Raw genomic sequence first — 12,376 nt, 5'->3', positions numbered from 1 at the left:
GAACTCTTTAGGCGCTGTTTAATTTCAATTTTGAGTTCATTCTCTGTTGAACCTGGAGGTTCCAGATTTAACCCGAAAACTTTGGATACTATACATTCAGCTTTGAACCCGGAGTATCCGAGTCAACCTAGAGTCTCTGTTGAACAGTGTTTTTAGGATTTTTCAATTAATATTTTCTTGCATATCTTTTGCTAGATTTGAGTAATCTTTGTTACCCCAGGATTGTAACATCCACAATTATTTAGGGTGATTGTGTACTAGTTGAACTTAACATATTTAGAATTTTCACTTGTAAAAATTCGTTAGTTTATTTTCCACTGCAAGTTTAGGCTAATGTTAAAAGGGGATGACTTTTTGTAAAAACACCTATTCACTCCCTCTAAGCGATATCATTGTCCTTTCAGATCTATAAAATTAGTTTAATTTCATGTAGAGTTTTATTAATTTCTTCATGATTTTTACAAATTTCACAAGCATAGGTTCTGTTTGTCTCTGCTTATCAGCAGCTTCTGCTTCTCAGAAAAGCTAATAAGCTGATAAGTTGAAACAAATGCTAAACTTATTGATGCCTTATAGCTTTTCTGATAAGTTGGATTCTAGTGAAATGAACTAAAAGCTGATAAACTCGCTGAGACTAGCTTTTCTGAAAAGTTGGTGTGCTAAGAGCTTAAAAATTAAGCCCATAAGCTAACCGATTTTCTTAGAAGACATAAATAGCTTTTCAGATAAGCAGCTTTTCAGAAAAAGCTCATAAGTTTTAGCTATGCCAAACATGATCATAAAGTGAACATGTTAAGAAAAAGCATTGCAATTAACTTTGTCATGTCTACCATTATTTTTCCTACATAAAGTATTGTTTATGTAAACTAATAAAAGTGGTTTCACTACTTTTGGGGTGTGGTAGTTATGAATTAATCTATTTGTAACATATTTACTTAATCCTGCACATTACAATAACTATTTCATGATTTCATATATTTTGATATAGGATCATGTAAGAAGATTAAAAAATAGTTTCATGATTTTTGGATTAGCAAATAACTAACTATGTATTTAACTAGGTTTAGCAAATAAATTTTTTCACAAAAAATATACAACTTTTTCATGTAGATCATGTTTCACTTGATTTAAATACTTTATGCTTGTGAACTTTTTAAAAATCATGAAGAAATTAATAAAACTCTAAATAAAGTGAAACTAATTTATAGATCCTCATAAGGTACACCCTGCACACCAAAAATATATGTTTGCATGTTAATATTTTCTTTGACATGAGTTAATAAATAAGCTGCACGCTTTTTAAACCATATTTTTTCTTTTTCTAAGCTTCCTCTCCATGAAATATGATGCAAAGGATATTATTTTTTAATTTTTTTTCATAGAAGGATTTAAACTTGTCTCTAGTATTTTTCAAATTTTCTATGATTTTTTTGATTTTTTTTACGTCACATCATCGAAACGTTATCAATGGGGTAAGTTGAGTTGGCACCACGTACGACAAAATCTTCATTAGAACTAATTAAGGAAGTAAATTACATCAGTTTAAATAGTTAAAGAGAGTGAAATATCTGATTTTACTGTTTGAGAGAATAAATATATTCGAGCAATAGTTAAGAGATGTAATATGATTTTTTTTCCTTAAAAAAGAAGAGTAATCACAGAGTTGGATTGCAGGCTAGCCACATAGAATCCACAGCCCCCGACGTGGGCCAGCGCGGTCAAAGCCCTTAATCCGCAGGCCCGGTCCGTAGAAGGCAGCATCACGTGGGCGGAAACGTCCCCTTGCCTGGCTGCCAGTTTTTCTCCACGTCGATTTCTGCTCTCGCCCGCGGTTCCCGCTTCTTAACCTCCTCCCGGTCGGCCTCTCTCCACCGCCGCTCCGCTCCGCTCCCCACATTTTCCCATTTCCTTCTCCTGCTCGCCTCCAGTCAAACCCGTCTCAGAAGGAAAAGGCTTCGTCGACTCCTCCTCGGCTTCAACCCTCGCGTACGCCGTCGGCCCCTCCCTTTTCTTCTCCCTCGATTAATCCTTTTTTTCTCCTTTTTTTTTTCTGATTTTTGTTTTGGTCCATCTGTTGTCTCTCACGCAGCTCGTGGCCTCCGGGGTGAAGATTGGGACCCGTTTCCCCGGTGTTGTTCGTCAGGTTGCCGGATTTCGATTTTGTTTTCTTCGAATGTTGTATTGGGAGACGTTTGCTTGTGGTGTGGTTTAATCGGGGGATTTTTCTAGGGTTTATCGGCCCGGTTCTCTCGGTGCACCGGTGGCCGGATCTTATGGTTTGAGTTGGTATGTGAGACTGTGGTTGCGGTGCCGATGGTGGGCGGTTGCTTATGCGCGGCGGATTTGGTGTTTTGATGCTTGTGAGTTTGGGGGATGTAGTCTAGTTCAAGTGAAATGTTTGTGCTGGGGAATATTTCAAGTGAGATTTGCTGTTTATGTCGGAGATTAGAGTGTCGTGCTTGTGCATTCCTTATGTGATTGATTGCCATAGGGTTTATCTCTCGTAGCGGTGTCCCAATCTGTAAATGCACCCCCGCTTGCGCGCGCATGCATCAATGCATGGCACGGTGTGTATTGCTAACAGTCAGGCGATTCCACATCTAGCAACATAGTGAATTGAATGTGTTCTTTAAGGCAAGTAGTTTGGTGATAAATTGCGATTTACCTGCGTTTGGCCCCATGGTTTGTTGGATACAAAGTATTTGCATTTCTGTCTAGTTGCTGCAGTTAAATGGTGCAGCATCTCACTGGTCCTTCCTTTTAGCTGCGATACGAATGTCTTGTTGAGAGTTCGCTTAAGAGTCCTTGCTGGTATGAGAATTGATTGTGTTCAAGTTTGCTATTTGCCACGGATTATGTGATCTCTGACTGTTTTGAGCTGTGTGCATTCTTTGTTGCATTCATTCCTTGGTTTAATGTATTACTGCATTATTCCAAATCCGAAAATGATCTAGCATATGTAGTTTGTTTGTGCCACTAGAACCATCAAACTTTCACTTGCATAGTCGTGTGTTGCTGATGGGTACTAGGCGGTATGCACAGTGTTAAAAATGCACGTGAGCATTTAAGAAAGATGGCTTGCCATCTCTGCATATTTATTGTGTACACCGTTTCTTTGCGGTATGACATGTATTGGCATATGGGCTTAAATACCACCATTTGCTACAACAACAAAGCCTTTTAGTCCCAAGCAAGTTGGGGTAGGCTAGAGATGAAACCCAACAAGATCCAACAAATACCACCATTTGCTAATTGCATAATATTTCTGTGAAAAGGTAGCTCTTAAAAGTCAATTATGAATTATGTACTTCTTATCGTGTCACTTGCCTTGATATTCTGCCATATTTGACTTGTTAACCTATGATTTGATATCCACTCATCCTTTGAATTTTCTCTTTCCATTTTTTCTATGCTGTTCGCTATTACTTCTTTTAACAATTTCTGCATGCCTTGATGGTCACTCAGGCTTCCTGTCAAAGGCTGTTTCTGTAGACTGGTAAACTTGTCTTACGTCATGGAGAGTATGGACAAGGATGAGAAGAAAAAATCTGTCACTGAAGAGTCTCCTATTCCTGGAGAAGTTGGAGAAGATGAAGATTTGTCGAGAAAAACAGAAATGTTGAACGTAAAAGAAGCAATAAATTCTTCGAATGAGAATATAAGCATTGAGTCAGAAGTGCAGATTCAAGGGGGAGGTAATTCAGAAAAGGATTTAAATTCGCAGATGAATGAAAGCAGAAGCTCAGATGCCATGGAACCTATAGATTCAAACCAGACCATGAAAGAGATTCTTTCTGAAGACCATTCTGAGGAGGCAGTTTTCGATGGAACTGAGGTTCCTGAAATGGAAGAATTGAGGCATTCATCTAATCAATCTGTGGAACTTGAATCAGAAGCTCAGGGTTCTGTACTCAATGAACGAGCTGCTGCAATTAAGAATTTTGTTAAGGAAAAGGGTGCCACGGTTTCAACATTTATACGGCGCCTTTCTGGCAAAAAGGATGAGACTGACTTTTCTATTGAACATGACAAGAGTGATGGTTCAGAATGTATCGACAGTGAGAAGGCTGGGTCAGATGCTGAATCTAAACCTAAGGAGGTGCAGCAGAAATCTGAGGAAAGAGCTACATGGAATCCACTGAACTTGATAAAAATTGGACGAGATTTTGATACTTTTATAACTGGGGAAGCTGGGAATGAAGATGTGCCTGGTTTGTTGGAGCAACCAGCAATGAAGGGAAGGGTTATACTGTACACAAAACTGGGGTGTGAAGATTGCAAAATGGTTCGGCTATTCATGCATCAGAAAAGGCTTAAGTATGTTGAGATTAACATTGACATATTCCCTAGTAGAAAGTTGGAATTGGAAAAGAATACTGGGTCATCCACTGTACCGAAAGTGTACTTCAATGATCTGCTGATCGGAGGATTAACTGAATTGAGGAAAATGGAGGAGTCTGACATACTTGATGAGAGTATTGGTCTTCTTTTCAAAGAAGAACCCTCATCTTCTGCTCCCTTGCCTCCCTTACCTGGAGAAGATGACAAATCTGGAAGTGGGAAGATAGATGAGTTGGCAACCATTGTCAGAAAAATGAGAGAGTCGATCACTCCTAAGGATAGATTTTACAAGATGAGAAGATTTAGTAATTGCTTTCTTGGTAGTGAAGCTGTGGATTTCATATCCGAAGATCAGTATTTAGAGAGAGATGAGGTGAAGTGTCTATGCTGCTTGTTAAATTTACCCTTTCCGTAGCCATGTTATGCCCAGTACAACATGGCATTTAAACTACATTAGTCTTGGTTTCTCTAACTTTATATACTATTTTTCATTTAGTGAAAGGGTTTCACGTTTGGGCAAGTAAATATCTATTTTATTTTTGTCTCCTACTGAACACAGTATGGCTACCACCTTTTTAAATGGGTTTGTATTGTATATGCAGGCAGTGGAATTTGGAAGGAAGCTTGCAAGCAGACACTTCTTTTGTCATGTTCTAGGGTAAGTTTTTTAAATTAGCATGTAATATTCTTTTCGGTTCTTTTATATCCATCTGTCTCAACTTGGCAGTATGTGGGTGGTGTTAACATTAATACACTTTTGGTATTGCAGTGAAAATGTCTTCGAAGATGGAAATCAGCTGTACCGTTTCTTGGATCTTGATCCCATAATTATGACTCAGTGCTACAATATCCCTAGGGGCATCATTGATGTTGCACCAAAACCCATTGTTGAGGTGGCATCAAGGTTGAGATTGTTATCTTATGCCATTTTTGAAGCTTATGTATCTGAGGATGGTAGACATGTTGACTACAGAAGCATCCAGGGATGTGAGGAATTTAAAAGGTTAGCACTTAGCACTATATTTTTGATCAAGTTGCGAAAGACAACATATACTGCATAATCCATGTATAGTTTCCCTGCAGATACTGCAACGATAAACATTGCATTGCTTGTTCTGGCTATACGGATTTTTAGTTGATAGAGATGTTTAGGTTTGTAATGTAGTGAGTAGACAGTCCCTGACGTGTTCTCTGAACCTGTCTCTTTATATTATATGCTATAAATATATAAGTAGCATGTTTTGTGAACATACTGGAAAGTGATAACTTTTAGTTACTTTGTTTTGGTTGTGACAGATAATGGGTGTGTTGTATTAACTCCCGTGTCTCTTTCATAGGTACATTAGAACAATTGAGGAACTCCAGAGGGTGGAAACTGATGACATGTCACGTGAAGAAAAGCTCGCTTTCTTCATAAATCTCTACAATATGATGGCTATCCATGCATTAGTGACATGTGGTCATCCCACTGGACCATTGGACAGGAGAAATTTTTTTGGAGATTTTAAGTATGTCATTGGTGGATGTTCCTACTCATTGTCAGCAATCCAGAATGGCATTCTACGTGGCAACCAACGGCCACCATACAACATTGCCAAGCCTTTCGGACAGAAAGATCAAAGATCCAAGGTGAACAGAAAGTCAAAAAGGGAAACATATATCTCTGTTTACAGTCGCTTTCTTTTTCCCCTTATGTCACAATAATGCCTGGACTATGTTATTTTTCTTGGTGTAGTTTTTATAATTGTGTTATACCAAAGGAATGCTTCTTAGGTCTACCTTTGCCACCAGAGTAGATGTTCAGAAATGTCCTCAAAGTAAACATGCTTGATATGTGCTTGTAGCTGTCAAAATCACTTAAAACACTAGCGTGACGGAGATGATTGCAATAAGTTGTCCTATCATTGGCACAAAAAATTGTTTTTCGATGTTTTGTTTGCCTTTTGGGGCCTTGTATTTGGATTGTTTTTTCTTCTATCTCTAATACAAAGACATGCAACTCTCCTGCACGTTCGAGGAAAAAAAATTGTATGGAAAATTAAAAAAAAAGATTTTTTTTTTTTGGTTCAAAACAAAGAACATCACATTCCTCTTCTTTGCAAAAAAAAGGTATTTCTTTTCACATAAACACAGATTGGTACAATCTACTGTGAAGTCAGATTTAGTGTATATTTAGTGTATGATTCTATGTGTTTGTGGAAAGTTACGAAATCAGGTTTAGGAGATGTAGTAAATAAAAGTTTAGATATCCAATATACCGCCTGCAAAAAGAAGTAAAACATATCATTATATAAGCTGTCCGCTACATGCTCCCTACTGTAGAGGTTGTTTCCACCAGATCTCCACCACTTTACCTACTTGCCTAAATAGCCAGTACATAGAGCTACAACCCTTGCGATGTTATGGCAGTACTGTAATACTTGTTTATTATAGCATTCCATTTAATCACTCTGGCTCTCAATTATTTTCTGCAACCAAAAAAACTAATTATTTACTGAGTCCTACATGTGACACAGGAGTTTGCAGTGAGAATAAATTTTCACTGGCTTTTTTCCTTGTTCGTAACTGCAGGTTGCACTTCCATACCCTGAACCTCTTGTTCACTTTGCTTTGGTATGTGGCACAAAATCTGGACCTGCACTGAGGTGTTACTCGCCAGGAAATATTGATAAAGAATTGATGGAAGCTGCGCGTGGTTTCCTAAGGAATGGAGGACTGATTGTAGATCCTGAAGCAAAGATTGCATCTGTAAGCAAGATTTTACGATGGTAAGATGTTTGGTATTCTCACTTTACCCATAGGGACTTGCGTAGTATTGTACCATACCACAGTTTGTCCTAGCAAAATGACCATGCAATTATCAGTGCCATTATTGGAGTATCCAATGTAATGGCGTGTTCAGTGATATTGCTAACTGCAAATGCAAATGTGCTCCAAGTGCAAGAACTAGTATAAACTGCAGAAACGAAAGAAAGGATGGTTTTTATGTTAGATTTTTTTATTTTTTTTTTTGTCATCTAGTTAGATAATAACCATCCCATGTGAGACTGAGTTGGTTAATCCTGCACGAGAGTGGCATAGTTCTCAACTAATGCCTGCTTGTTTTTGGCTACTTGGGTGGGTCTGCTCTTGTTATAAGTTGGATACGTACATATGATGAAATACTTCTCCAAAAAGCTAGCATTGCAGCCCCAACTTGTAGACCTGATTCGGTACATTAGCTCTTATGTGGCCTTATGAAAGGACTGCATATGTCTGAATGACAGAGTATCTGCTGATATGTGGTTCAATAAGTGAATGTGGCCTTATGAAAGGACTGCACAACAAATTAAGTGAATGTGGTCCAATAAGTCCACTGATAATCTAGTATCGATTATTTAATCTATTTACTATACTAATGCATATTCATTTTATCATGTAATAATGAATAAATTTGATATTCTATTGGACAGTCAGTGAGCAAGTTATAATAATTGCTTTGTTATTCTTACCTGATGCACTTTCTTGAAATTATGCTAGCAGCAAATGATTGAAAGAAAGTAAATGACTATAAATTTATATTGGATATCTTGTGATAATTCAGCCAGTGCTTTGATAAGTTTCTCAGCCCAATCTCATCGTCTAAATGGTTTCCAGGTATAGTACAGATTTTGGTAATAATGAGACGGAAGTGCTGAAGCACGCTTCGAATTATCTTGAGCCTGCACAGTCTGAGCAACTCTTGGAACTTCTCGCGAGCACTCAACTGAAAGTCTTGTACCAACCCTACGACTGGAGCATAAATATTTAGATGCAGCGTGATATTTATCCAGATGTTTCGGTTATATTTGAATACTGTTACACAAAGATTCGTGGAACGATGCCGCTTGTGTAACCCAGAATTTTTTTCTTTTGATCAGCCGGGTGCACCACCGAGTGTGCTTGTGCTGTGGCAAAATGGATGACTCATGAGTACCAAATCAACTATATATGTTGAACTAATTGAGCGCCTTTATTTTGTTGACGTTGTTTTTGCTATCGATGCTACTCAGTTGTCTGCAGATGTATGGATTGTCAGCGTTGTTTATATATAGTTGTCTGTAGCTCGGTGATGGTGTTTGCTGCCGTTCGGTTACAGCTATCTGCATATGCTACCTTGATGCTATGTGCATGAAATCGCATGCATGTTTGATGTTTCAGGGCCAATGAATGATTGGAATATATGAGGCAACGTTTGATCATTGTGAGGAAATTTGCGCAGAATTTCCATACCTTGGCGGCCAGGCACGACCGCGGCCCGCGAAGGAGGGTGAGCCGCCACGCCGTGGGTGCCTCAAGCCATCAAGCGCGAGATCGGCAGGTGGACTGGTGGAGTCCACCATGGCTGATACCTTCGGCACCGCCGTCAGATTGCCCATCCCATGGCCGACGGCCGCAAGTCAGCCCGCGTATCGGCGACCACCGGTAGGTGTCGTGGCCTTCGTTGCGTTGCGTTGCGTTACGTTACGTCCTCCATCGCCAACCAGCCCTCTTCGCGGCTGCAGCGGAGTTCAGTTACATCGCATGTTTGCATTTGCCGTTGGGACGCGCGGGCCGCTAGGCTGAAGTTGCCGTAGAGATTCGCTTCGGAGGATACGGCTGGGCTAGTCACCGCCTGTGCCGGTGGTCACAACGCACGCGCCGGGAGAACGTAGAGTTTTTTTTTATATATTTTTTTTATTAAAAATTTAAATAAATAGATTCTCATAGGAGAAATTACAAAATTAGACGCCTGCAGCCCCTCTCTGATAGGGCGGTTAGGCGAGCTAACCGTCCCCAGGAGGGCGGGAGGCCTAACCGCCCCCTCAGAGGGCGGCAAGGGGGCTACCGCCCTCTGAGGGGGTGGTTAAGGCCTTTTTTTTCCTAAAAATGTTAAATTTTGTGTAATTCAAAAAATAAAAAAAATGGGTTTTAAGAAAATTTGGAATTAAAATTTGGAGTAGGTTATATAATAGTTGGAGAATAAAAAATCAGTAATTAGCACTCACAGCATATTACGTGGGTATAAGGTGCGAACGACGATAAACATAGTATTAAACATAGGGTGAAAATATTACATAAGACTGTAACCACGACGACACGACGAGAAAACGAAGGTGGCATGTACGGTTCGCACTAAGACCTACTTATTAGTGTGTCGATCCTAATCATAACATACTTTAGAGAGTGAAAGTATGTCGGGATACATTAGATACTCTCTACTGAGTGCATCTATGATATTTTCCCTTTCGGAGGGCATCGGGACCTACCGCCTTAGCACGGCGGGCTCTCTCCCGCTTCCTTGTCCTCTCAGCCTCCCGAGCCTGAGTCACGATACGGTCATGCGCCGCCTTCCTCATGCGCTCTTCTTCCTCCCGCTTGAGGCGAAGTTCCTCTTGTTGTTGCTCGTACTCCCGACGTGCGTACGCTTCCCTTCTCCACCTCATGTTCATGTCGACCCACTGTTTATGTGCGTCATTTTGCTCATTGTCGAGCCATTGAATAAAATCACAGAGTGGTGGAGGGGACTGAACAAATAGAATAAGATGAGCGGTTAGTAAAATAGGGTGCGAAATCGGCAGAGATGAGGCTGATATCTGTTGTTATACCGGTCGATACTCATATGTTGCATGTTGAGGCTTGTCATATTCGTAGTTAGCACACATGAAGAAGCGCAGTCCATAGGTGTATGAGATGTCCTGCGACTCGCGGAGCTTGCAAAGATCACCACAGAAGCACATTGGTGGTTTGAGACCTTGAGGTACGGTAGTCCCTCAATGTTTCTTTGGTGGGCTTGGTGGAGCTGAGAAAGACATTGCACTTGAGAGATCTGAGAAATGAGTGGTGCATCAACGTAAGGAGGTTTGGCTATTTATGGTTGGGGGAGGCATGAGCATTGGATTCGCTCTTGAAGAAAGGAGTGAGTGCAGGGGCGCAGATGGTGGCAGGAGCATCGGATTCCATCTTGAAGAATGGAAAAGTTGTGTCACTGATGATGGTCAGAGATTCGACATTTATTGGTACATGTGTTGTCATTTATTGTTTGAAAAAAGCTGTGTAGTGTTGTCACTTATTGTCTAAAGCCTCCGCAAGGAGGCATGTGTTGTCATGTCATGGTTAAAGTTCAGTAGTGTAGTCACTTTGTGATTAAAGTTACACTCCCAACAGAGTAAGCGAGGTATCACTCGTTGCATAAGCTGCTTTGTAAGATATAATGACGACGATAGAATGTAGCTTGTGGTCATGTCGGATTAAGAAATGCAACTAGGATGCCATCATTTTGGAATACGAAATGCAGTTATGACATGCTAAGCAGACCATAAATAGTAAACATGTCTGAATACGTAGGAGTACATCGTGAAGCAAATATGCATATGTAAGTTACAAAATCTAAAATTCTACTGTTGCCTCCCCCGTTGCCGTCGCTCGTGCCCCCCATCGTGGTCCCGATGTCACTGGTTAACCCTCACGTGACCCCTGGAGTAGGTGAGGGGGTCGGGTGGACCGACCTGTCTGGTAGGACTAGCAGGGAGCACCGGTGTCGAGGCCTCGTCCTGCGTGGGCTGTGTCCGAATGGGAGCATTGGGTACCTGGGATCGCTGGAGGACATCGTAGTCAAGTGTGCCCCCGAAGAAGTCACGAACGAGGTCATATGCGGCGTCCGGGCCAGCCTCATCCTCCTGACTAGGGTAGGAGGACTGTGAAGGCTCTCCTGGCGTCCATGTGTACTGGCTGAAGGGGCCTATGAACAAATAATTATGTTAGATATGAACAATGTGGTATTGGAAGTAGTAGTAAAAATTGTACAATTGTACCTGCGTGGTATGACGGTGCAGCAGAAGAAGGCCAGGCTGTCGTGCCGTAGTATGGCTCGAACGATGCAGGTGGGGTCGGGCGTGGGGCCGCTGAAGACGGATCGGCTTCATCACCGAAGTAACCTGTGCACAATATTACCTTAATTTGCTGAATGTATTGAAAATTGGGATGTAGGGGGCGACCAGTACCTGAGGGTGGACGCACAGGGCTCGGTCTACGAGGCTGCGTCGAGGCTTGTGTAGGTGCACCTAATGAAAGTTTAATAATCAATGCAGTAGTAAGTAATGAATATTGTTGAATGTTGTTCGAAATAAAAATTCGTACCAATTTGCTCCGAGCCTGCATGACGTGGTAAAAGGGGTCGTGTAGGTGCCAACACGGATGAACGGCAGTGCACATCTGACCGCCAAGAAGACTCGGTGTGGACGCCACTAGACCTAGGAGGCGCCCCTGCTACATCTGTGGTGGATCGGCAGGAGGTAAGCTTTAAGGCACGCGTGGTCTTGTCAAAAACCGCTTGAAGAAGCTCGCAATATCCAGCGCACTGAGGTGCTGCCCTTGCCGGAGGCGGTCCATGGCACCAGCTGCATCCTTATGTACATCATAAATGATATCTGCCTGCAGATACGAACAGGAAAAAAACAATTAAAATATACGAATTTGTTCGTTGAGTATGGACTACTGACTTCAAAGGAAAACTTACCGCTAATGTAGCGTCCTCGTCCCAATGCACCGGGTATGCCTCCGTTGTCGACGCGATATGGGGCCGGACACCCTCAGGGGTGTAGGTGACCTGTGTGCGTGTACGTGGAACGTACCACCGTAGGTACTCGTTGAAGCTCCGCTCGTTGTGGGGACGGGCCTCCTCCACGACATCCTGTAGCGCTTGGGCCCATGCTGCCACGTAAGGGGCCAAGCGATTTGCTCAGAGGTTGCCAGCTGGTTGGCCTTTGCGTGTGTACCTGCAATTGAACCATGGTAAATGTAAGTCACAGTAAGACGAAGGTTACGAAAACTTTAATTTTGCATATGTACCTGTGGACGTGCACGGGGACGGTACGAATGTGGACGAGAGGGAATGCCTGGTGACAGCCAAACTGCCGCATGACGCAGTGCGGTGAGTATTCTTCGATGTAGATGTCAAAGACAAGCGGCGCCTTCGTGAGCCAGTAGTCCTCATCGCGGGTACACAACGGTGACAAACCCAAACCTGCACGCCCTT

At 41.8% G+C, this 12,376-nt stretch overlaps 1 protein-coding gene across 2 annotated transcripts; it reads left to right on the top strand.

The window, feature by feature from the left end:
- The first annotated feature begins 1,795 nt into the window (after positions 1 to 1,795).
- Positions 1,796 to 8,322, top strand: LOC133926526 (uncharacterized). Of its 2 annotated transcripts, XM_062372502.1 has the most exons (8): positions 1,796 to 1,986; positions 2,090 to 2,143; positions 3,466 to 4,714; positions 4,944 to 4,999; positions 5,111 to 5,344; positions 5,679 to 5,970; positions 6,913 to 7,109; positions 7,978 to 8,322. In XM_062372502.1, the coding sequence occupies exons 3-8, from the start codon at positions 3,515 to 3,517 to the stop codon at positions 8,129 to 8,131; spliced, it is 2,133 nt and encodes a 710-aa protein (XP_062228486.1). In that variant the 5' UTR covers positions 1,796 to 1,986; positions 2,090 to 2,143; positions 3,466 to 3,514; the 3' UTR covers positions 8,132 to 8,322. The 2 variants fall into 2 exon arrangements, with proteins under 2 accessions (XP_062228486.1, XP_062228487.1); XM_062372503.1 differs by lacking the exon at positions 2,090 to 2,143.
- Positions 8,323 to 12,376: the final 4,054 nt, after the last annotated feature.

Source organism: Phragmites australis, chromosome 8 (assembly GCF_958298935.1).
Source record: "Phragmites australis chromosome 8, lpPhrAust1.1, whole genome shotgun sequence".
NCBI lineage: Eukaryota > Viridiplantae > Streptophyta > Magnoliopsida > Poales > Poaceae > Phragmites > Phragmites australis.
This window is presented reverse-complemented; position numbering and strand designations above follow the sequence as displayed.